This window comes from Heteronotia binoei, chromosome 3, assembly GCF_032191835.1.
Source record: "Heteronotia binoei isolate CCM8104 ecotype False Entrance Well chromosome 3, APGP_CSIRO_Hbin_v1, whole genome shotgun sequence".
Classification (NCBI taxonomy): Eukaryota; Metazoa; Chordata; class Lepidosauria; order Squamata; family Gekkonidae; genus Heteronotia; species Heteronotia binoei.
The window spans coordinates 175,312,310-175,336,995 of record NC_083225.1 but is presented as its reverse complement, the minus strand read 5'-3'; the positions used below and the strand labels follow the sequence as shown (position 1 = coordinate 175,336,995).

Sequence of the window (24,686 nt, the reverse complement as noted above, 5' to 3'; positions counted from 1 at the left end):
TGAATGCTGGCAGTCAAACTCTGTACCACATAGATCCCGACCGCTTAGACCACGCTGCTTTATGAAGGGGGCCCCGGGGAAGGCATGCAGTTGGAGAAGGTGCCAATCCTCCAGGGGTTCCCCGAAGAAGTGCTGGAGTCTCTGTGATACCCAAGTACAGGGTGGCAGAGGACCTTGAGGCCTGGCCTCAGAGCTGGAGAGGGGGATAGGGAGTCCTGTTCCTCTCAATCTGAACCCCTAGACTGAGCAGGTGGTGGCAGCGAGCCCAAGTGGCCGGAAGAGAAATAGCTCCCTCCAGGAGTTGGCGACTCAACAGGGAGTTGACGGGACCGGGTCTGAAGGCAGAATCGGGCCGGTTCCGTCACAGGAGGTAACATAGTATAGAGTGCAGAATACACAAATTTACCTTTGTGTATTTCTAAATAACTGGCTACATTTACTTTACTGTTCAGATCCCAGATCACATTTTTCTCTCACCCTTCCATAATGGAGCTCAAGGTGGCACACACTGTTCTCCTCATCCTTCATTTTAGCCTCACAACACCCTTGTGAGGTTGGCTGAGCTGAGAAAGCATGACTGAAGTGCAGTCACCCAGCAAATTTCATGATTTTGGGCTTAATCTAACACTTTTGACTAACATGCTGATGTGCAGTTTCACTCTCAAGCTCTGTCCCTATAGGTACAAACCCATGCAATCTCTCTCTACACCCATACTACATGCTATCTAAAAGTACGGGCATCTACAGCCATATAAGGACATGTGCCTTTCAAATGTGGATTGTAAAATACTTGAAGATTTTCTTTTATAGGTTCGGCTACTGACATGGCAGAAAAATTACTCACTGCTCTGCCAGCTGGTGTAATGCACCCCGCTAAGAGAAAAGTCCATTCTCCAGTTTGAAATGCTCTACAGGTCAAAACTAAACCTGTAAACAAGTGCCTGCAATAATTTCCAAGTTATCAGAAGCAGGGGGACATATTCAGGGGAAAGAAAAGCAGATGGGGAGTGGCACTTTACATTTTCCTTTGCTATCCCCTCTTCCACCAGTCATTCAAATGCTCATATTCCCAGATACATATTTGCAGTGACAGTGCAAAATAAAAAAGGGGGGGCTGCAGGAGCGGAGAAAGTTGCTAGGTGAAAGACTATGCCCCCACCTCATTTTGCAAGAAGGTTTTCCTAAAAGCCCAGTGCAAAGTGCTGGACTTGCCTTCAAACAGCATTCCACAGCAAGGCATGTGTTGAAAACTTGCATAAATTTAATTGTGTAATTTGTGTTTGATGCAGAGCTTCAAAGCTGCGTTTGAAAGAAAGTCATTCCTAGTTCTTTGAAAGAATGCAACTCCTGAGTCCTGACAACTCCTTAATATAGATACTTTTTTTTGGGGGGGGGGAGTGCAAGATCACACGTGAGTACATATGCAAACTTAAACGTTACCCAGAAGAGTCTGTGAAGTTTTGAAATATCAATAGGATCAGAACAAGCTTTAGCGGGGAGCTTCCTAGCCTGTCTAATGCAGAGTCATTTGAGACCATGGAGCAGACAGAAGATGAGAACTCAGTAAGATTCTCCTATCCCCTAGCATGGCTCTGTCCCCAGACAGCCCAGTGGAGCGTCCTGAATGAGCTGGGCTATAAATGCTTCCAGGTGATGTAGGGTCATTGTCTGGGCAATGGTCAGGCTGGTCTTGCTTCCATGGCTCCCTAGTTTTGCCCCTGATATCTCTGCCTGTCAGTTCTTCTATCCATCAGGGAAGACCATAAGAGAAGCCATGTTGGATCAGGCCAATGGCCCATCCAGTCCAACACTCTGTGTCACACAGTGGCCAAAAAACCAGGTGCCCTCAGAAGGTCCACCAATGGGGCCAGGGCACTAGAAGCCCTCCCACTGTCCCCCCACCCCAGCACTAAGAATACAAAGCATCACTTGCCCCAGACAGAGAGTTCCGTCTATACCTTGTGGCTAATAGCCACTGATGGACCTCTGCTCCATATCCAATCCCCTCTTGAAGTCATCTGTGCTTGTAGCTGTCACCACTTCTTGTGGCAATGAATTCCATGTGTTAATCACCCTGAGGGTGAAGAAGGTAGCTTTCCTATGCATTTACATTCTTCCTCTCCAGTGGGGACCCAAAGTGGCTCACATCGTTTTCCTGTTCTCCATTTTACTTTGGTTACACACTGTGGCCCTGCTTCTTCCTCCGCACAGCTACAGACTTCTCAGCTTAGCCCTGCAGCTGATTTGCCCGATTTTGGATTGACTTAACTTCAGATTTGCCTCAGCACTTCAGAGTTCAATCCCACTCTTTTTGAGGCCAGCTCCCGACAAGCCCACAACTAATAAACACACTGGGAAACTGAGATCTGAAGTAGGAGGAGAACTTTAAAAACCCCTGAAAACTACAGTGGGCAAGAGCAGAAAAAAAGTCTGGTGGCACTAACCCCAAAGTTGTTGCTGGTGAGGGATGCGTTTTCGATGTTGTTGTCATTGGCAAGATCACAGACACAGAAGCTGTTAACCGATATGAGCCTGTACCCATTCGAGGTATCAAGATCCCGCTCTGGATTGATGCCGCTACCAAAGACAAAACTTGCCAAGGCGTGATAGTGTGCCAGGAGGACCACAGCATGCACCAGTTCAGGAAGAGACCAATTATTTTCCCCCGTCTTGACAAGTTTCTGAAACGAAAACAAGAAAGAAGCACACATACGCTTCCACATCAGATGCAAACACAGGAAGGAGACAGACTGCTATAGTGGAAAAGAGGGAAGCCACAGTTGCAGTCTCGTTAGAATTTCCATAGGGATAGCTGGGAAGCAAAGAACTGATCTGCACAAGGATAATACAAAGTTCCATTCCCAGAGTGCAAAAAAATTGCTTCCAGGCATTGTGACATAAGAGTTTTCAAGTCTGAACTTTCACCATACTCTACTAGCAGTATATTTTCTCTTCTCTACTCTTGGCTCTGAAGACCTTAAGCAAAAAAGCAAGAAACCCAGCTAAACTCAACAGGGGAAGTTAAAATATCAGCTAGGTCAGCAGGTCCTCTCATCCAAAGGACAATGCCTTTCTGAATGCAAACTCAGCAAATCAGTCCAGCTCTGCATGTAAGCAAAACGCAATTTGCTACAGTTCTCATAAACTGTTTCGTTCTCTGCAGTCTTCATTGGCATGCATTTGAAGGCCTATTGCCAGACCCCTTTATTCATATAAGGAAGAGCAGCTCATCTATAATGTAATTAAGAGGGCTGGATCAAGACGACGAGGAGGTCAATCACTTTCTTGCTCCTTGTCAGATGGGGTGGGGTGCTGTTATTTCAGGCTTTTGGAAGGTTAAAAAATCCACCCTAAAGATGTCCAAAGCTCAACTGGCTGTACTTCCTCGCAACAGCAACTTTCCTGTTGCCAAGCCAGGGCCAGAAAGGAAGCGTGCTATAAAAATTCAATCTGCATCAATTTCCTCCTGTTGCTTTCAAAAGGAACAGTGAACTTGAGGGCAGGGGAGAACTGGGAGGAGAGATATTAAGGCTGTCTGCTCATTTATAAAAAATGCAGTTGGTAAATGCAATTGGCTACTAAGTCAGAGGTTTATTATGCATCATGGAAACCTCAATAGGGGTGCCTTTCTGAAGCTACTGAAGGAAGTGTGATACCGTTTTCATTGATTAAGTTGTACGTTACCGCCCATTGTTTAAAGCTAAAAACAGAGGGCCTTTGTGTGTCACCCCCGTTTTTCAGAGCTCTTGCCGCAGGGAAATTTTCCTGGCATCATTTTTATGTGCCAAGCTAAATCAATCATCTTTACCAAAGCTTTAACAGCATTTAACCTTTCATGGGCTTAACACATGGAATTAAAGAATTCCATTTCATGGTTAACACAAAGAATTCCATTTCTCTGCAATCTTCCTTTAACAATCTTTGTCATCTAATCACCATCCCCCCTCCTCCACCTGATTGCCTGCTTTTTTATTTAAAGGAACTCTTATTGCTTTCATCTTTGTAGCAGTGTGATCTTCACTCTTAACCTCAACTAAACTTCCCAGAACCTGTGCTCCTTCCTGTCCACCTCACTGGGCAACCACTTTTTTAAACATAAGAAACTTCTCTGATTGTATTGATACTGCCCATTAACTGTGAGAACGGGTCTACAAGGTTTCAACTTAGATCCATGGGAACCAAGGGCAGAACTATGTATTACACATAGACCCAGTTACACTTTGTCTCTTTAAAAAAAACAAATATCCACTTCAGACGTAACTGGTGGAGTAGATGGTGCATTTGAGAACGTTTTCCTCAGACAATTTCCTTGACCCACTGTGAACAGGTAGTGACAGAAAGGAGGGACAGAGCTGAAAACCCAATCAAAGCTGAAAGGAGACCCCTGACTGAATCCTCCAGCTTAACTCCCCCAAAAGCAGAGTTTACATGTAAGTGAGCATTTCAGCATTATTTCCAGCTAATCCTGATGAAATACCTGAATGTGCTCTTTCGTAACTAGCCAGGGTCGATGTGCAAGAAGCTTATTGATTTCATTCAGATTCTTCAGCCTTTGCGGAACGTATTCCAAGCCATTCAGCCATTCTGGTATCCCTCCAGTCTTCAAAAACTCATCCACATGCATGTTTATTAGGTAAAAACACTGGTGCCTGGCAGCAGCCTGGAATTGGAAACACAGGTGTAAGTAAGTCATAAGTAACAAATTTAAAACAACACATGTTCCTTGCTCTGTGTGTGTGTGTGTGTGTGTGTGTGTGTGAGTGGTGGAGCATCTGCTTGGCATGCAGAAGGTCCCAGGTTCAATCCCCGGTATATCTCCAGTTTAAAAGGACCAGGCAGTAGGTGATGGGAAAGACCTCAGCCTGAGACTCTGGAGAGTTGCGGCCTGCCTGAGTAGACAATACTGACTTTGATGGACCAAGGGTCTGATTTAGTATGAGGTACCATCATATAACAGGCTTAAAGAGTAAGATACACCATCAAGAAAGTGGAGGATCATGCTTGTGACACACACATATCAAAGTCTGCAAGAATCCTAGTTTATCTTTTGGGACATGACATGAAACTGAGCACACACACACGCACATAAACTACAAAAGCTACACATTACAAAACATTGGCAGGCACAGCGCAGAACAACAACACTGGCATAGTGTGGCAGCTAAGTCACTGAGTGATGACTAGTAGGTCTTTGCTACAAATCTCACCTCTGCCACAAACTCACTTAAATGGCTTTAGGCAAGTCACCATCATCTACTGCAGTATAATCAATCATATCAGGCTCCAGACTGATGTCCTTTAATAATCTGGACCCAAATCTGTTATTTGGTAGCAAAACTCTTTGCTTGTCTCAAGCCCCACTGTTGGAATTTCAAACACTCAGAGAACCAGAGTTCTGTGACAGCACTTTCTCTCAGCCATGGAGGGGAAGCAAAGGAAGTTGGGCTTAATTTGCATTCATGTGCTAGTTAAAAGGGGCACTGGGGAGAAACACAAAGGGAAACAGAGAATGGAAAAGAAACAGCAGAATGCTCCAGGGCATACCATGATCGCAATGTAGTGTCGGTAGGGCAAAGGAAGAGGCCCATCCATGCGCAACATGTAGAACTGACTGCGAAGGAAAGATTCCAGGTACTGAGTGTGTAAACTCATGACCTGGGTGATGTTGTCGAGGCGACCAGATATAGAATATTCTTCCACAAGCAGGTGCATTCGTTCATTCAAACTGTTTGCTTGCATAACCTTCAGGGAACAAAGGCAAGCAAGAGAAGGAGGTTATATATCTATTTACTCGTGCATTTTATTAATCTTCTTTGTATGAGCTGCTCAAGGCAATGCACATCAATTATTTTCAATTGCAAATTTCAAAAATATTTAACAGTAATTATACAGACTGATCAAAAAACAAACAAAAAAGAACAAAACACCTGCTGCTATGGGAGAGTCCAACATGCCCAAGGCCCATCTTGAGAATGTCAGAATATTAGAGAAAACAGGACTAAAAAGTGAGGTAGCCCATTCTTCACAAAGCACAGTCCATTACTGAGACTTGTCTGCTATGTACTCTCCCATGCTGGTGTGTGTGGTACAGTGTAGCCATTATAGCACTAGACTAGGACTTGAGAGATGAAAGTTCAATTCCCACTCGCCGTGACATTCAATGAGTGATTTTGTGTCCATTTCAGCCTACGTCATAGGGTAGCTGAGAGGATATAATGGAAGAGGGAACAACAATGGGTGCTACCCAGAGCTCCTTGACTTACAGGTAACAAAATATACATTAAAATAAAAAAAATGAACAGGTATGTAATCACACTGCATAGTCCCTCATCAGATGTTCCCTCCAACTCCAACTACCACTCACTGCTAGCAGTCAGCCGCATGCTGTCTTGACATACCCCATCACTACATTTTCCTTAAACAGACAAGAGTTCTGGACTGCCTTATTACTGCCTGAGCTTCCACAGGCTACAACTTACTCCATTAGATTTATTCTGTTTAAAAAGTACACCCTACAGAAGCTCGCAATCCATTTGTTAGTCTATAGACATATAGTCTATAGTCAGTGGTGTGTGTGTGTTTGTCACAGACATGTTTACCAACAGTTCTGGGATTCTCTCCAGAGATATTTAGCCAACAGGCCAATTGTCCAACCAACCTGGATCAAATTGCCAGGCTAGACTCGGGAGTGCGAGGATTCATCAGATATATCTATCTCAATGTATATTACAGTTGTCTTACTTGGGGATATGTAATTATTTATTAATTTATTTATTCCGTAACTTATATCCCGCCCTTCCCACAAGTGGCTCAGGGCGGCTTACAACAAATAATAAAACAATAAAATCGGAACAAATTAATACATTTAAATTCAAACATTTAAAACCTAAAAACCTTAAAATTTTACATTAAAACTGTGCAGTATAATCACAAAAATCTAAGATCTAGAAAGCTACATTTGTCTAGTCAGGCGTAGGCTAACCGGAAGAGGGTCGTCTTACAGGCCCTGCGGAACTGAGTAAGATCCTGCAGGGCCCTCACCTCTTCCGGTAGCTGGTTCCACCACATAGGGGCCGTTGTGGAAAAGGCCCTGTCTCTAGTTGTTTTGAGGCGCACTTCCTTGGGCCCGGGGATGGTGAGAAGATTTTGAGTCCCAGACCTCAGTACTCTCTGGGGAACGTGTGGGGAGAGACGGTCCCTCAGGTAGGCAGGTCCCAGGCCATATAGGGCTTTAAAGGTAATGACCAGCACCTTGTACCGGACTCGGTATATTATTGGAAGCCAGTGCAGAGCCCGAAGACCCGGCCGAATTAAAAAAAAAAGAAAGAAAAAGCCTTACTTCTTTCTCTGGTATAAAGGCACTTGGTCCTCTTGTTAAAGGTAGAGAAACTCTGATTTTCTTTTCCTGCAAGAGAAAGATTACAGAAGAAAGAGTTACCATTCTTTACTACTGACATCCTGGATATCTATATGTTGGAGAGACAGTGCCTTCAAATCATGTCAATACTCTCTTACAAACCTAGCAATCTGAATCAACAAGACAAGAGTTAGGAGACATCCCCACATAAGGCCACTTCTGGGGTCTTCTTTTTTCTTGGGGAAAAAATGAAATATTCACGCTACAGCCTACCAAAAGGGCAACTGTAGAGCAGCAACTAAAGCTCCAAACCCAGCACATAGCAAGAGCATATTGTGTACAACACATGGTGTCAAGAGAAGTCGTTGGTCTGCAAATTCTTATGGGTAATGGAAACTAGTCCACCTCAACATCATGCTCCCCAAGGCAGTGAGAAACCACATTTATCATTCTATACTTCTATATTGCCCTTTGAGAAGGGCAATTCACACAAAATAAAATAGCCACAGAATATTAACAGCAGAGTATAAAAAGAAGAGACAAGATGACCCTGGCAGCTCAGCACTGGTGTAGTGAAATGGCAGTCGCTACACGTTACACACTAATTACTGTGTGTAAGAACTACCAAGTGGCTTTCTGGGTAAAATTTTGCGAGAAGGCCATTAACTGAGAGAAAGTAATGGGAGAGCTTTAACCTTTTCCCTACTGCTACTTTCTCTCTCCCTCAAAGTGCTCTCTGTACTGCAAATTTCCAATCTATCATCCACCTTTCTCCTTATTTCCTTTTCTAGGTCTACCATTCCAGTCTCCTCCTCTCTTCAACGATTCTGCAATGATTCTGCCTTCCTGTCCTCTATATCTGGAACTCCCAACCCATAACACTTACAGTGCTATGGCACACCCACCCTCTGCTTCAGGCACTTCTTTCCAAACCGTGTTTGACACCCCTGATCTACACTTTACCCCCCACAAGCTGGGTACTCATTTTACTGACCTCGGAAGGATGGAAGGCTAAGTCAACCTTCAGCCAGCTACCTGAATCCAGCTTCTGCTGGGATCGAACTCAGGTCATGAGCAGAGCTTGCACTCTGCAAAAAGGCTCCTGGTCTTGTGCCCCTGAAGAGACACTGGATTACAATACATAGTACTGACCTAAATGGATCAGTGGTCTGCCACTAGAAGCAAGAGCCCCAGGCCAGAAACTCCTGCCCCGATACCTCTGAGGCTCTATTCACTGCTTTCCTTTGTGTGTGTTTAGTGCCCTTCCAGTTACTTCCGATTTATGGTAACCCATTCCTGTAAGCTTGTGTGGCCCTTTAGTGCTGTGTAACTGGCAGTCAGAAACATTCAGTCCAAAAATCTGGATGTTTTAAGCAACAAACAAATCCACAAAAAAACCCATTGGCACACAGTTACATTAATCACTTGTGGCAAAAAGAAAAGAATAGACTAATGCTTGTTATGCTTCCCTGCCTCATCACCCAGAAATATATATTCTTACTTGGAGACAACCAGACAAGAAAGGTATTTGCAATCCTGTTAGACAGGTAAAAGCAAACGATACTGCAATGTCTAAGTGCTTTGTTAAATGTGGGCAAATAAAAACAAATTGTGCAAGAGCTGCCACGGTTCTTGGAAGGTTATCAGAAAAAATAAGTTGCAGCAAGCTTACCCTTCTCCCCCCTCCAAAAAAGGAGGTAAAACATTGCCAAGTAAAAAAGAAATGTATGTCAAGCTTGGGAGGACAGGAAAAATGGAAACAAAGAACTCACGCAAATTGTTTCCAACTGGTGAAAATATTGGACTTCACTTGAAAAATACAGAAAAGTACAACCAAATGCTTGCTTCTTGGAAAATCTGCAAGTTGTATGATGGCCACCCATTTCTTTAACTTCGTTCACTAATACTTAGGAACATGTGGGGCCCCACAGTTTGCTCTGCTTGCTGCCCACTGTAAGGAGTTTCTTTTAAATTGCGCGTCCAATGAAATCCTTCCCTTCCTCCAAGATTTGTCAGGGAGAGAAAAGCTCACTTCAAGGGCTTTTCCTCTAGCCAAGTAGGCAGTTTTACTTAAGAATGAAATTCATTCTAACACCAGCCTGGTCAACAACACGCTGGCATCACCTGCTCACCCACTACATCTGAAGCCAGTTTTTAAAAGTGACTGAAAACAATTAACTATATACTAAGAAATTTTTAACACCAAAACAACACGCCACTATGGCTGTTTAGCACCAAGTTAGCTGAAGACACTGGTAAACTTGCAGTAGCTTTGTGGGTTTCCAAGACCAGGAAGAAATCCACATGTGTTTGCACATGCTCACTTAGAGCTGGGTGACTACATGCAGCCTTCACATGGTAGCTCAAATCCTGCCTGTACTACATATCTCTGGCACGCTAAGATAGCACATGTAGCAACTGAAGGACCACCTTCAAGGAGATGCTGGGTACATGCAACATCAGATGGGTAAGTTCTTCTTGGTCACCACACTGTGATTGTATCAGGCATCAGTTGTCATACCTAGAAGTGCCTGGAGTTCACAAAAGTCTCACCTATGCTTCCAACCTTCAGGTGGCACCTGAAGATCTCCTGCTATTACAACTGATCTCCAGATGACCAAGATAAACTCTGATGGAGAAAATGGCTGCTTTGGAAGGTGGACTCTGTGGCATTATACCCTGGCCAGATCCCTCCCCACACCAAAGCCCCCCCCTCCCCCAAAATCTCCAGGTATCTCTCAACTCGGAGCTGGCAACCCTAGCCCCACCTCTCCCTGCAAGCAGACCAACAGTAGATATGGAGAAGACCATCACCACTGAGAAGAGAGCACTAGCCCAGTAATTATACAGAGAACTTTGGAAAGCTGGGTTTGAGTGGTGCGACTTCTCCCCAGCTTTATCACCAGCTCATGAAGAGTGGCAACTGCAATATGCCAAAAAAAAAAAAATCCAGCTCCAAATACCTAGCTCCAAACAAGTTCCTAACTGGCAGTCTGAGGCAGCTCTGATATGCGCCTTTCCACCAATGTGCCTCAGTAAACAAAAAAGGGTGAATTAATGAGAGAGTCCCCCATTGGTCAAAATTGGCCCCTACTTTGCATGCAAGAAATAAAGTAGCAGATTTCAATTATACCATTGTCTTAAAGTCGAAAAAGCACTAATTTAAGAAAAGTGGGGTCCACAAAACCTGTGCATCCCTCATTTGTGTTCACATCTCAAGTAATTTATATCCCCCCCCTCCAATGCCAGCTCCTCCAATGCCAGCTCCTTCACTCATCACTAACACCAGTTTGCCATCACCACTAAACAAAAATGGAACAAGCAGCAATAAAGAAAGATGCCAGCAGGTCACTTTAAAGGTGGGCACTCCCCCATCAAAGATGCTTTGCAATAAGACTACATTTTGAGCAGGGCAATAACTGTTTTGTAAGTAACTTCCAAAGAAAGCAGGATTTTTTTTTTTGCAAAATCATGCCCTCATCATCTATAAGGCTGCTACTATAGATCAGAAAAGCAACCAAACCAGGCCATCCACAGATAAAGTAGAGGCCTCTACCTGCTTAGAAGTCCTCCAACTAGGCAGACAAATATCACTTAATTTCCCCACACACACCCCAAACAAAAAACACCCCAGGCTGGTAGGCTGAAAACGCTTCAACTAAAGGGATGAAGGAGAGGCAGAAGGGAGAAATCAGCCTACATTCAAGTCTCAGAGAACACATTTGTTGAAAGCTGGGATTTTGTAACAGTCTCCCCCCACAGCTATTCCTTGTAGGCTGCTGCCTTGTACCCTCTAGGGCTGATAAGGGATGTCAGCCTCCAGAAGGGATCTGGGAATCCCTTGGAATTATTGCTTGTCACCAGAAGAAACAGAGTGGAGAAAATGGATGCTTCACAAGGTGACCTCTACGGCATTTATCCCACTGAAGTCCCCGTCCGCCCCAGGCCCCACCTCCAAATCTCTGGGAGTTTCCCATCCTGAAGGTGGCAACCCTAATTACTGACCTCATAAACAATGGGGTTGGGTATAAGGAACTGAAACGTTTCTGTACACAACATAAGTGCCCAGGCTTGTAGAAAAATACCAGCTCCCCTTGTTAGCCAAGAGGCAAAATACTATCCCTCCTCCAATGGAGAGAAAGGCAACTGCATATGCATGCTAGCCCTCTGGGTACAAGTGGCCTTCTACTAAGAATGTGTTACAGACACTACCTATCTTCCAGCCTACAACGGTGATCCAGGTAGTTATAGCCTCAGAGAACTCTGAAAGGCAGCAAGAAGTTCCCTGATTTTTAAACTTCTCTGAGACTCATGAGTGAAAACAAATTCTCACTTTTCTCTGTATGAAGAAGGAAGCAGCGGTTGTCATCTTGAAGAGCTTCTGAAACCTGCTAAATTTCAGTAGTTTGGCATGAGGCAGAGAGATTGATCCTCTCTTCTCCAGGCAATGGAGAAGTCGCCTCAGTCTGAAAGGGTGTGTGCATGCTATTCTCTTTCCCCTCATAATAGTTGCCTCTCATCACCTTTAAGAAACTTTCTTCCGCATCCAATATATAGCAATTAAGCATTCCAATACAGATCCATTGGTGGTGGAAAGTGCCATCATGTTGCAGCTGACTTATGGCAATCTCAATAGGTTTCCAAGATGAGAAATTTTCAGAGGTAGTTTGTCATTGCCTGCCTCTGTGTCAAGACCCTAGACTTCCTTGGTGGTCTCCCATCCAAAAACTAACCAGGACAAATCCTACTTAGCTTCTGAGAACTGTAGGCTAGCCTGGGCTATCCAAGTCAGGTCTATTAGCTAGACTAATACTCTTCCAGAGATGAGTCAGGATGCTTTAACCCCCCCTCCCTATTCCACATAGATTAAGAACAGACAGCCTCCAATCTGAATGTCCTTAACAGCAATATCACAGAGGGTGGGGAAGGTGGGAATGAAAACAAGCATCAGTTCCTGGAGCCTTCAAAGCAAAGAATTCCTGTTGGGGCTTGGAGAATACACCACGTTTTGATGCGGGGCCCAACTTAATTGACATCTAACCCTTCCATAGGAAGTCTCCCACCCAGACAGTGGTTAGGTCCAGAGCCATTTAGCTTCAGAGATGGTGCTACATCAGACACCTTTCCACAATTCTCTGAGCCACTCTCCAAGTGCTATAGTTCCAGGAGAACCTGAACTTGTGTGCTTCATACAAACAGCATTTTTGTCAGAGGGAGTATCATTTTTCTAATGAAATGCATTCGTTGGAAAGTGGTTTTCACTTAATGACTGAGGTGAATGAAATGCTGGAAGACTAACGCATAACTTGAAGCACTGTAAAATCTCCTGCTATGTGCAACACAACTAGCCAAATGGTGTGGAAATTGGCAGTAAGTGACTGAAGAGAGAGGAGTTTATACATCTTTCGTTTATTTTTCACCTATTTCCAGCATGATGGAAAAGATGAATTGACCTTTTAGTATGAATATATAGTTGGTTCAGGGAGTAGTTAATGGAGTTCCTTATATTATTACCACCATAGTACCTTCCACCATATCCTCCCAGGTGAATACAAGTGACCACTAATTATGGTTTTCATGTAGTCACTTGGTCACCAATACTGTCCTGCCTAATGCTGAAGAGTATTTCTAGAGATATGAGGGCCTAAGGGAAAAACCTCCAGGATTTTTTTTTAAAATCCCATTTTCTCCCCTCCTAGAACTTATTGTTAGGTTTTGTTTTCCTGAAGAAAAATTGTAAATGTTGGGAGGCACTGGAATATTTTTTCTTTGGGGAAGGTAAGGTTTTACTACCAGGAGTGTACAGCATGAAGATTTTATAAGATAATGATAACTGCTGTGTATGCTACTACTCGACCCCTTGGCATTTGGCCTATGAGTACCCACAAGCTTCCATCTTGTCCCCCAAGCTTTTAAGCAACTATGTGAATCCACTGGAAGAGGTCATCTGGAGATTTAGGATGAGCTGTCATCAATACGTGGATGACACAGCCTTACTTTGCATTTCCAGCATATCCAAGGGCAGCCAGTTTGGTGTAGTGGTTAAGTGCACGGACTCTTATCTGGGAGAACCGGGTTTGATTCCCCACTCCTCCACTTGCACCTGCTAGCATGGCCTTGGGTCAGCCATAGCTCTGGCAGAGGTTGTCCTTGAAAGGGCAGCTGCTGTGAGAGCCCTCTCCAGCCCCACCCACCTCACAGGGTGTCTGTTGTGGGGGAGGAAGGTAAAGGAGATTGTGAGCCGCTCTGAGACTCTTCGGAGTGGAGGGCGGGATATAAATCCAATATCTTCTTCTTCTTCTTCTGTGGAAACTGAACAGGTGCCTAGAGGAAGTTTTGGGACGGATAAGGGCTAACATGCTGAAACTTAATCCTGTCAAACAGAGGTGCAGGTCTGCTCCTGGAATGATGATATCTCCGGTTCTGGATGAGGTTACAGTTCTCTTAAACGAAGGAGTTCATGGCTTGGGGTGCTGCTGGACCCAAGCCTTCTGTTGAATAAACAGGTGAAAGTAGTGGCAAGGGGTGGCTTTTGCCAGCTTCAGTTGGTAAGCCAGGAGTGGCTGTTCCTGGACAGAAAAGACCTTGTGACTGTGCTTCATGTTCTGGTAACATCTAGATTAAATTACAGCAATTAACTCTGTGTGGGGCTGCTCTTGAAGACAGACTGAGACTACAGCTGGTATAATACGCTGCAGCCAGAATGATGTCTGGTGTTGGTTATAGGGATCATATCAATTCAGTCTTGTTCCATCTACTCTGGCTCCCAATTGGCTTCTGGGTCTAATACAATGCACTGGTACTGACCTATATGGCTTGGAGCACACATACCTTGTCCCATATGAACCCACTCTTCTGCTCTGGCCATCTTTGGGTGCCCCTGTCATCTGAGGCAACCCAAGAAAGGGCCTCCTCAGTCATGACACCAAAATGTAGTGAGGGAGTTGGGAGTATGAGGTGGAGAGACTAAGTTTGTGGAGACACTAAGTTGTTCAGGGTAGTGAGAAACAGGGAGGAGTGTGATGTGCTCCAGAGGGATCTGTCAAGGCTAGCCAAGTGGGCATCATTGTGGAAATTGAGGTTCAACATGGGCAAGTGCAAAGTAATGTACATTGGAGCCAAAAATCCTAACTATAAATATATATTGATGTGGTCTGAGCTGGTGTAACTGACCAGAAGGAAAATCTTGGAATCAGGTAGATAACTCACTGAGAATGTTGACTCAGTGTGTGACTGCAATAAAAAAGTAAATACTATTCTGGGAATTATTAGGAAGGGAAATGAAAACAAATCAGTAGAATAATACCCCTGTTTAAATCTACGGCGTGGTCTCATTTAGAATACTGTGTACAGTTCTGGTCACCACACCTCAAAAAAGACATTATAGCATTGGAAAAGGTGCAGAAAAGAGCAACTAAATGGTTAAGGAAATGGAACATCTTCCCCTATGAAGAACGGTTAAAGAGGTTAGGGCTCCTTAGCCTGGAGAAGCAACAACTGAGAGGTGACATGACAGAAATTTACAGAATTGTGCATGGGATACAGAAGATAAAGATGTACTTTTCTCCCTTTCTCACAGTTTAAGAACTCATGGGCACCTTAATGAAATTAAAGAGCAGCAGGCTTAAAAACAGATAAAAGAAAGTTCTTCTTCACCCAAAGAGTACGTAATTAACACATGGAATTTACTGCTGCAGGAAGTGGTGGCAGCTCAAAGTATAGCTTCAGAAGGGGATTGGGTAAACATATGAAGCAGAGGTCCATCTGTGACTGTTAGATGGAAATTATGTCTGGGGCAGCGGTGCTCTGTATTCTTGGCACTTGGGAGGCAACAATGGGATGACTTCTGGAGTTCTGGCTCTGCTAATGGACCTACTCATGGCACCCAGGTGCTGGATTAGATGGGCTATTGTCCCGATCCAATATGGCTTCTCTTACATTCTTACATAACAGCAGGAAAGCCTGCAACCGCATAAGTGGGCAGTAGCTGTCTGTATCCTACTCCCAGAGGTGTTGGTGGCATGCCACTGTGTGACTGGTGAATAGATTGCTGACAAGGTTGCCAAGGCTCTGACATGAAATCTATGTTTTACACAGCTTTCCCTACAGTTTTTCAGTCACTGTCCATCATTATACTTTTAAATGTCACACATATCTACAGCTGCTTGAAAGACTGCCCAGGCAAAGTTTCCCAATTGACACCTAGCATCCCTCAAGATACCTGGGCACTTTCTTCAGCAGTGGACCTTTCTGGGGATGATGACTGAACTTGACCTGAAGATGACATTTGGGAGTGCTGTTCAAACTGCTTCAGTAAAAAGGAGCAGAAGAGCTAGTTAAGACAACACTGTTTTGGGGTTAAATTCCCAGAATTTATTAACAATCCCTGGGCCAAAAGAAGTTAGGTTGAAGGCCACTAGGGAGCAGGCCTTCTCGGTGATAGCCCCTCGTTGGTGGAATGACCTTCCAGAGATGGTGCGAGCCCTGCGGGACCTGAACCAATTCCGCAGGGCTTGCAAAACATTTCTTTTTCAGTTGGCATTTGAGACATCTTGTGGTATTTGAGACAGAACCTGATTAACGAACGAACAGATACTTAGCCATCTTATATACATCAGGACTATATCATTTTAGCACCTATTTTATATGTTTTATGTATTTTAAATAACTTATTTGTAATTAATGCTTAAATTGCTATGTTTTATGTGAATCATGGGACTCCCATGTCTGTTATATTGTTTAATGTGAATCATGGGACTCCCATGTCTGTTAGCCGCCCTGAGCCCGCCTAGCGGGGAGGACGGGATATAAAAATAAAATATTATTATTATTATTATTATTATTATTATTATTATTACTTGGATTGCATCTTGCATATGAAGCCTTCCACCCCTATATTCACAGTGAAATCAGTTTTATGGGGCAGCCATGTTGAAGAGGAGTGACATAACAGATTTACAGAATTATGCATGGGATAACTGCCCACAAGAAGTCTGTATAGTCAAAACGATGGTATTCCCAGCAGTAATGCAGCTGTGAGAGCTGGACCATAAGGAAGGCCAAGCGCAGAAGAATAGATGCTTTCGAATAGGGGTGCAGGAGAAGACTCTTGAGAGTCCTTTGGACTGCAAGAAGATCCAATCAGTCAGTCCTAAGGGAAATCAACCCAGACTGTTCCCTGGAAGGTCAGATGCTAAAGCTCATGCTCAAGCTCAAATACTTTGGCCTTTAAATGAGAAGGGAACACTCACTGGAGAAAATCCCGATGCTGGGAAAGACAAAAGAAGAAGGGGATGGCAAAAGATGAGATGGCTGGACACTGTTACTGATGTAACTAACAAGAATTTGAGTGGACTCCTGTGGATAGTGGAAGACAGGAGGGCCTGGCGTGACATGGTCCATGGGGTCGCAAAGAGTCAGACTTGACTGTGCAACTGAACAACAAGTGTTGAAGAGATGTTGGGATCAGCACATTGTTTCTGCAAAGTGAACTGCCAACAAGTCCCAATTGCTATGGACACTTGCCTCCCCACACTTTTCAGGTGGCAGCTGAAAAGTGGGAAACAACTCATCCTCTTCCAGGGCCAAATTCAGACTTCAAGCCATTAGAATCTGATACCTGTAGTCTACAGCATCCATAAGGTGGCTTTTAAAAACACACACAGAAGATTAATAACATTTAACAAGAAAAAAAAAACCAAAATGAGGAATAATGCTAGGGAGTGGCTATTTTCTTTTTTTAAAACTATCAACTTGAGGGAACCTCTATAGCACCCCCTTTCCCCACCCTTCTGTAAACGAAGACAGGCTAGGCATATGGCACCATATAAAGTGGACAACAGAAGCATAGCCTGGAATGCTTGTAGCCAAGATATAAGACATTTCAGCTAGTGTTGTTATTAGCAGAGGAAATGTCTTTTCCCAAAATCCATTTTTAAAGATATAGTCATTGATCCTTCCGAGTCTCTTTTTTACAGAGAGATTTCTCTTTGAAATCAAAGCACCCTTTCATAACTTTTGCAGCTGTTTTATGTTACACACCACAGAGTGGTGCTGTAACAGGAGGAAAGGAAGTTTTGGGAAGATACCACTAGCCTTTTAACATCTACAAAACAAAATCCTGAAATACCATAGAACGTCCTTTCCTCTCTTCAGATGTCTCCTTGATCATAAGAGAACAAATTAGAGATTGACACCAAATTCCTAAAAAGAGAGAAAGAAATGGATTGTTGGAATTCTGGGAGAAACTGGGTAAAGGGGAATTAAGAGAATTTCTATTAATCCTAACTTCAGCATGTTATTTTAATGTCACATCTAGGCAGAGTTTTAGCAGGAATACAAACAGGAACACAGTTCCGGCTGCCTTGGCATCAGGGTGTGTGGCCTAATATGCAAATGAGTTCCTGCTGGGCTTTTTCTACAGAAAAGCTCTGTGTAAAATAATGGTGATGTCAGGGGTGTGACCTAATAAACAAAAAAAGCCCTGTCTCCAGGCATCTTTAGGCAAGAAACAACTAGGCACAGAGAAGGATCAGCTATGAGAAAAACAGCAGAAGATAACACATTAGATGGCAACACTGAACAAGTTATAGCTACAAGCAAGGTTTTTCAGCACTGGATCAACTTGACTGAGCAAGTGCCTCAAACATATTGCAAATACCCTTAAGTCTTGCACAAGACATGGGCTCCTGTGTTACGTTCACAGCATTGTTTTAACAACAGTTCTTATCAGGCCCTGACCACACAGCAGCAGAGAAGGAGGGGGGATATTGATCTGACATCCAGCACATATCTATAACTTGCAACTTCTGACTCCAGCCTTGTCTGCTCTTGGCCAATCTCTTCCACCGACTGCCAAACCAGTCAGTGCAGGATGGGCAATCTGTATAGCAGGAGAAAACATGCATTTTCTTTTTAAAAAGGTACCCACTCCTTGTGCTTCTGTTGTTTTCTGAACTGAGGAAGTGAGAGCACAGGAACCTGCCATCTTGCTCCATCTTTTGACTTCATTTCCTGAGAGCCACTCAGCACAGGCCAAATTATAGTGACTGAGCTCAGTTCTTCCTGATAACTGACAGAATTGTACAAACAGTAGGCTATCTTTCAAAGAACCTCTACAAAAGAGCCTTTCATAAGATTTCAGAGAATTGTCTACTACAGTTCTATTAAATTGCTTTGCCTCAGATCATTTGCTCAGAATCTGAAGTGGGAACAAAGGTCCATCACAACCAAATAGAACACCAGGTTTGCTTCTTTGTTATCTCCTGATACTTCCTAGAAGCAGGACAATATAAACTGCAGTTTTAAAAGGGTGCCAGGAGTTACTACAAATATAAGGGAATAATACAGAATGTAATCCATTAAGGTTGATTTACTTGAGTCCAGGGTGGGAGGGAGAGAGAGGAAATCTTCCAGTGTTTTTCACATCGTGATCTTTAAAAGCACAAATAATATCAATGTATAAGCGAGAAGTTGGGAAATCTCAATTTCCCCACTCCCAGTCTCCACACAACTTGCCTCATTGGGCATTCCATCAGTCAAAAAAGACTTTGCCAACAGACATCAAATAAAGGGTTAAAGTAGTGGTACTTGGCTTGTGGTGAGTTGCAGTCACAATTGCCATTGACCAAAAGAGCCAAATTTACTTTCATCCCTAGCAACAGTCCTGCACACCTCAAGGAGTCTCACTGCTTACCCATTCCTCCCCATAGTGGGTGTTTCAAGATGGGAACCACCTAGCAACCAAAAATGCAACTGGGCAAGAAGGACAGGTTTCTTGCCTGTAACTGGTGATCTTCGAGTGGTCATCTGTGCAATCACACATATGGGTAATCCGCAGGATTGGCCCCGACCTCGGAGAGTTCAAAGCAATCTTGATCGTAGATCTGGCGCGCCTCCCACTTGTCCTGGGAGGAGACAGCTACTGCGCATGCCTGGACAAGGGGGAGGTGCTTAGCCACTCAGTTTCTTCCCGCCGCCGGATAGGTGGAAATAACTGTGCTTACTAGCTTCCAGCAGCGGGGAAGGCTGGGTGGGTCTGTGTGATTGCACAGATGACCACTCGAAGATCACCAGTTACAGGCAAGAAACCTGTCCATCTTCTTCGTGGTCTCTGTGCATTCACACATATGGGTGATTAGCGAGCCATTTCTTCGGAGGTGGGTGCTGGACCTGTAAGAACATGAAGGGTTAGAGCGTAACGTAATGATAGTGGTACTCACAGTGGTTAGTCGAAGATCGATCGTAGCACTGCTTGTCCGAAGGAGGCATCTCGCCGGGCACGGACGTCGAGAGCGTAGTGCGAGGCGAAGGTAGATGTGGAGGACCAGACGGCTGCAGCGCATATGTCCTCTATAGGGATGCCTTTCATGAAGGCAGACGAGGTAGCCACGGCTCTGGTTGAGTGGGCTCGTATATGTTGAGGGATTGGTTGCTTTGCCAGCTGGTAACAGAGTTCGATGGCAGCAACAATCCATTTGGAGAGTCTCTGGGTAGATATTCTGCTGCCCTTATTATGGGTAGCGTAGGTGACAAAGAGTCTAGGGTCTTTACGGATTTGGCGGGTTCTGTCTATGTAGAAGGCTAGGGCTCTCCGTGCATCCAAGTTGTGGAGTGCCCTTTGTCCCGCGTCCGCGGGGTGCTGGAAGAAGGCTGGTATAGTGGACTGTCTTCCTAGGTGAAAGGTAGAGACGACCTTGGGTAGGAAGGTCGGGTCAGGTCGGAGGACCACCGTACTGTTATGAAATATCGTATACGGTGGGTCTGCTCTGAATGCGCAGATGTCACTGGCCCTCTTGCCTGTGGTGAGGGCCGTAAGTAGTGCCGTCTTCCATGACAGCAGGTGTAGTGGGATGGAGGCCATGGGCTCGAAGGGTGGTTTCATGAGTTGGCTCAGGACTAGGGACAGGCTCCAGGTGGGTAGAACTTGTTTGATTGGTGGGTGTAGGCGAATGATGCCCTTGAGGAAAGCTCTGGTCGCGTGGTGAGAGAATACCGTTGTGCCATCGATGCGGGGGTGGAAGGCAGAGATGGCCGCCAGGTGTACCTTCAGGGAAGAATACGACAGACCCGCTCTGGATAGCGTTAAGGTGTAAGTTAGTACCTGAGGTATAGTGGCGAGGTTGGGGTCGAAGTTGTGCTGTGAGGCATAGTGTGAGAAGCGTTTCCACTTAAATAGATAGGATTTCCTAGTAGATGGTTTTCTGGAGTTCACTAGGACCTGACGGACCTCCGGAGGGAAGTCTAGAAACTGATTCTCCAGGCTGTTAATTTGAGCGATGCCGGGTTGTGGTGAAGGACCCTGCCGCCCTGTTGAGAGAGGAGATCCCGTGTTTGAGGGAGCTGGATGAAGGTATTGTTGGACAGGAGCAGCAAGGTCGTAAACCAGGGTTGGCGCGGCCACCATGGAGTTATGAGGATGCAGTTTGTGTGGTCTACCTGAATCTTCTGTAGAACTTTGGTGATAAGTGGAATGGGCGGAAAGAGGTAGTGGAGTGTTCCTTTCCAAGTTTGTATGAAGGCATCCCCCCTGGAGAGGTGGGATGGAGGACCTCTCATGTAGAAGCGGGTGCATTGGGCATTTGACGGTGAAGCAAATACATCTATCTTCGGTTGTCCGAAGATGCTGAATATCTGTCTGATGTATCGGCTGTTGATAGACCACTCGTGGTTGTTGGTGGAGTGGCGGCTCAGGGCGTCTGCCTGGGTGTTCTCGGCCCCTGGTAGGTGTACGGCCGTGAGGAAGATGCCCTGGCTTATGCTCCAGTGCCACAGGGCTAGGGCTCTCTTGCAGAGTCTGACGGAGGCGGTGCCGCCCTGCCTGTTGATGTAAAAGACTGTGGCGATGTTGTCGGAGGTGACCTGGACGTGCTGGTTCCTTAGCGATGGGAGGAAGGACCGCAAAGCCTTGTGCACTGCGATGAGCTCCAGGCAGTTTATGTGGAGAGAGCGTTCGTAGTCTGTCCACTGGCCCTGCACCGTGAGGTCTTCCAAGTGGGCTCCCCATCCCCAGTTGGAGGCATCTGTGGTTACAATCACCGAGGGCGGTGTCTGCTTGAATGGCATGCCCTTGTAGAGGTGATGTTCCTTGGTCCACCATTTGAGGGATGGTACAATGTGTAGTGGAAGGGTGAGCAGTGTGGATTGATGTTGTGTGTGAGGGCGGAAAGTTCTTACGAACCACATTTGGAGGGGACGCATGTGCAGCTTCGCAAACCGCAGAACTGCTGTGGTTGCTGCCATGAGGCCCAACATTCTCTGGAAGGTGAGCGCTGTTTGGGAGCGCTGGGCGATGATAGTGTTGGCCAGTGACATTATGGCGAGTGCCCTGTCCTGAGGTAGGAAAGCCGTTTGTGAGAGCGTGGAGATGTCTGCTCCTATGAATTGGATCCTTTGGGTAGGGACTAGTTTGGATTTTGAGAGGTTGACTAGGAGGCCTAAGGTGGCCAGGGTGGAGAGGGTGGTCGAGACGTCCAGTTGTAGTTGCTCCCTGGAATGGGCGACGATCAGCCAGTCGTCTATGTACGGGAAGATTGATATCTGTTGCTGGCGTAATGTGGCTGCTACTACTGCCATGCACTTGGTGAAGACCCTTGGTGCTGTGGAGAGACCGAAGGGAAGGGAGCAGAACTGGAAGTGCTGCTTCCCTATGGCAAACCTGAGGAATCTTCTGTGATGATGGTTGATTGTAATGTGGAAGTAGGCGTCCTGGAGGTCTATGGACGCCATCCATGCTCGTTCTGGGATGAGCGGGAGGATTGCCTGAAGCGTGACCATACGGAATTTCTTGTAGGTTATGTGTAGGTTGAGTTTGCGGAGGTCGAGAATGGGTCGGAGTCCTCCGTCCTTTTTTGGCACCAGGAAGTACCGGGAGTAGAAGCCGGTGCGATGGTATTGGGGTGGGACTGGTTCTATCGCGCCCTTGTCCAGCAGAGACGCGATTTCCGTCTGCAGGGGTGCGGACGGGGGTGTGGTGAGGAACCGGTGGTGCTTTGGAGTGGACGTAAACTCTATTAGGTAGCCTCTTTGAATGATGGCGAGGACCCAGGCGTCCGATGTTATGGTCCTCCAGGCAGTGTAGAATGGTTGTAGTCGTGTTGATGGGTTTGGCTGATGGAGGGAGACTGGACGGCTCGGGGCAGGGAGGTCAGAGAGACGGTTTGTGTGTGGTTGAAGGTTTCTTAGTTGTTTGGCGTCTGTGTTGAAAGGAAGGCTTGGACTGCGGTGGTTTGCGCTTCCATGGTTCCTGTTGTCGTGGGGATCTGTTCCCCTTGTATTGGTTGGACCTCCAGTTCCTTTGTCGATTGGTTTGGGTCAGAGGTTGGGAGACTCCCAGTCGTCTTGCCCTCTTCCTGCCATCGTCTACAGATGTGAGGATGTCATCTGTAGAGGAGCTAAACAGGCCAAGGCCATCAAAGGGCAAATCTTCAACTTTGTATTTGATGTCTGGTTGGAGGGAGGAGGACCTGAGCCACGCGTGTCTGCGGAGTGCTATGGCTGAGGCCAAGGTTCTGGAGGAACACTGTGCAGCGTGACGGGCAGTGTTGATTTGCTGTTTGGTTACTCTGGCCATCTCCTGCAGGGTCGAGGTGGCTGACTTTTGGGATGCCTCGGGCAGGGATGGTACCAATGCGGCGAGGGAGGTGGTCAGGTTGTGGGTGTATGCGGAGAAGCATGCCATGTAGTTGAGGATTTTGGTTGTGGCTGTAGTGAGGGCGTAAATCTTTCTTCCGATGGTGTCGAGTTTTTTGCCCTCCCGTTCTGGTGGTACCGGGTGTCTAGTCTGCTTCGACTTCGAGGACGAATGTACAATGATCGAGTTCGGAGCCGGGTGGGTGAACAGGAACTTGGAATCAGGTGCGTGTATCTTGTACAGCGCTTCAACCCTCTTGGATGTTGGCGGTACCGATGCCGGTTTGTCCCATGCTTCTTTGAGTGTTTCTAGTAGAACGGGGAGCATTGGGAGAGAAGAGCTGGATGGAAGATCCGCGTGGACTAGATCAAAAACGACGTCCGAGACTCTGGGGGCGTCCGTATTGAGCTTTAGATTTAGCGAGCTTGCCATGTTTGCTACCAGGTCGAGGTAGGATCTTGGGCTTTCAGACGGTGATAAGTCTGCTGGCTTGGCTATGTCGGAGTCTGGGGATTGCAGGTCCGAACCCGAAGAGTGGTCGGAGTCGGAGAGTTCCTCCTCGGATCCGTCGTCGGTTCCTTGAGGTAGGTCGGGCTGAGGTGTTGTCTTGGGAGCCGTGTGTAGGGATTCTAGTGGTGACGGGAGCTTCGGTTCGGCGCCGAGGTCCGTAGGGTCGTCATGGTGAAGCGATTCGATCGAAGCAGTTTGGAGTCTGTGTGTGCGATCTCGGTAGCGCGGAGACTCTTGGTAGCTGTGGTAATGGCGATCATGGGATGGTGATCGTCGGTGCCGTCTTCGGTGCCGTGGGGATGGAGACCTAGATCTCGATGGAGAGTAATAGTAGTGTCTCCCCCTGCGGTGGCTGCGAGAGCGCCGGCGGCTGCGGGACCTGGTGCGGCGGCGACTGCGGGACCTGGTGCGGCGGCGGCTGCGGGACCTGGTACGGCGGCGACTGCGGGACCTGGTGTGTCGGCGACTGCGGGACCTGGTGCGTTTGCGACTGTGAGATCGAGGTCTAGTCAGGGGATCTCTCGGGGTCGAGGGTTCTCTGGTGAGCGCGTGGGCGTCTATCGGCTGTGAGAGATCTACGAATTTAGTGGGGTCGAGAGTGTGGGTCCTAACGGATGCGGTAGAGTGCGTATCCAGCAGCTGGTCTGGTGGGGAATTCGGAATGGACGGCGACTTTGATGAGATGCGGATGATTTCCAACGGAGTGATTGACGGTGTTGCCGTCGACTTCGACGTCGGAGTCTTCGGCATCGATCCGGAGGCAGTGGCGGTCGGGTTCGAGGCCTTCGGTTTGGTGGTCGGGTTCGAGGCCGAGTCGAGAGGGCGGGTCTTATGCTTTTTTGAGCTAGTGCTGCCCGTCGGGTCCGAGTGGGCGGAATCGGAGCGGCGACGCTTTTTGGGGTCGTCCGACTTCTTAGAGTGCTTGCCGGTCTTAGGCTTACAGGGAGTCTGTGCCACGGAAGCTGCCGACTGCGCCTCTCCCACGAGGTGTGGGGAAGATGGCGCGGGTTGTTGTTGTCCGCCACGCGGCATGGCCGGTCGGAGTGAGGTTTCCATGAGGTGGCTCTTGAGTCTCGCGGCGCGGTTCTTGCGGGCCTGTTTGCCAAATTGGCTGCAGTGCACGCAGGAGTCTGGACGGTGTGCCTCTCCAAGGCAGAACAAGCAAAGAGAGTGGCCGTCGGACGAGGG

General features: G+C 46.4%; 2 protein-coding genes across 2 annotated transcripts in view; both read right to left on the bottom strand.

Moving 5' to 3' along the window:
* The window catches only part of CWC15 (CWC15 spliceosome associated protein homolog), a 206,603-nt gene that overhangs the window by 116,249 nt on the left and 65,668 nt on the right, over nt 1–24,686 (bottom strand). The gene's annotated exons all lie outside the window — the stretch shown is intronic.
* The window catches only part of SESN3 (sestrin 3), an 85,267-nt gene that overhangs the window by 9,892 nt on the left and 50,689 nt on the right, over nt 1–24,686 (bottom strand). The window contains exons 2-5 of the mRNA XM_060234916.1: nt 7,340–7,405; nt 5,545–5,742; nt 4,478–4,660; nt 2,445–2,681 (exon numbers count right to left, since the gene is read on the bottom strand). Of these exons, the coding sequence (XP_060090899.1) occupies nt 2,445–2,681; nt 4,478–4,660; nt 5,545–5,742; nt 7,340–7,405 (684 nt within the window). The remainder of the gene's footprint in view (nt 1–2,444; nt 2,682–4,477; nt 4,661–5,544; nt 5,743–7,339; nt 7,406–24,686) is intronic.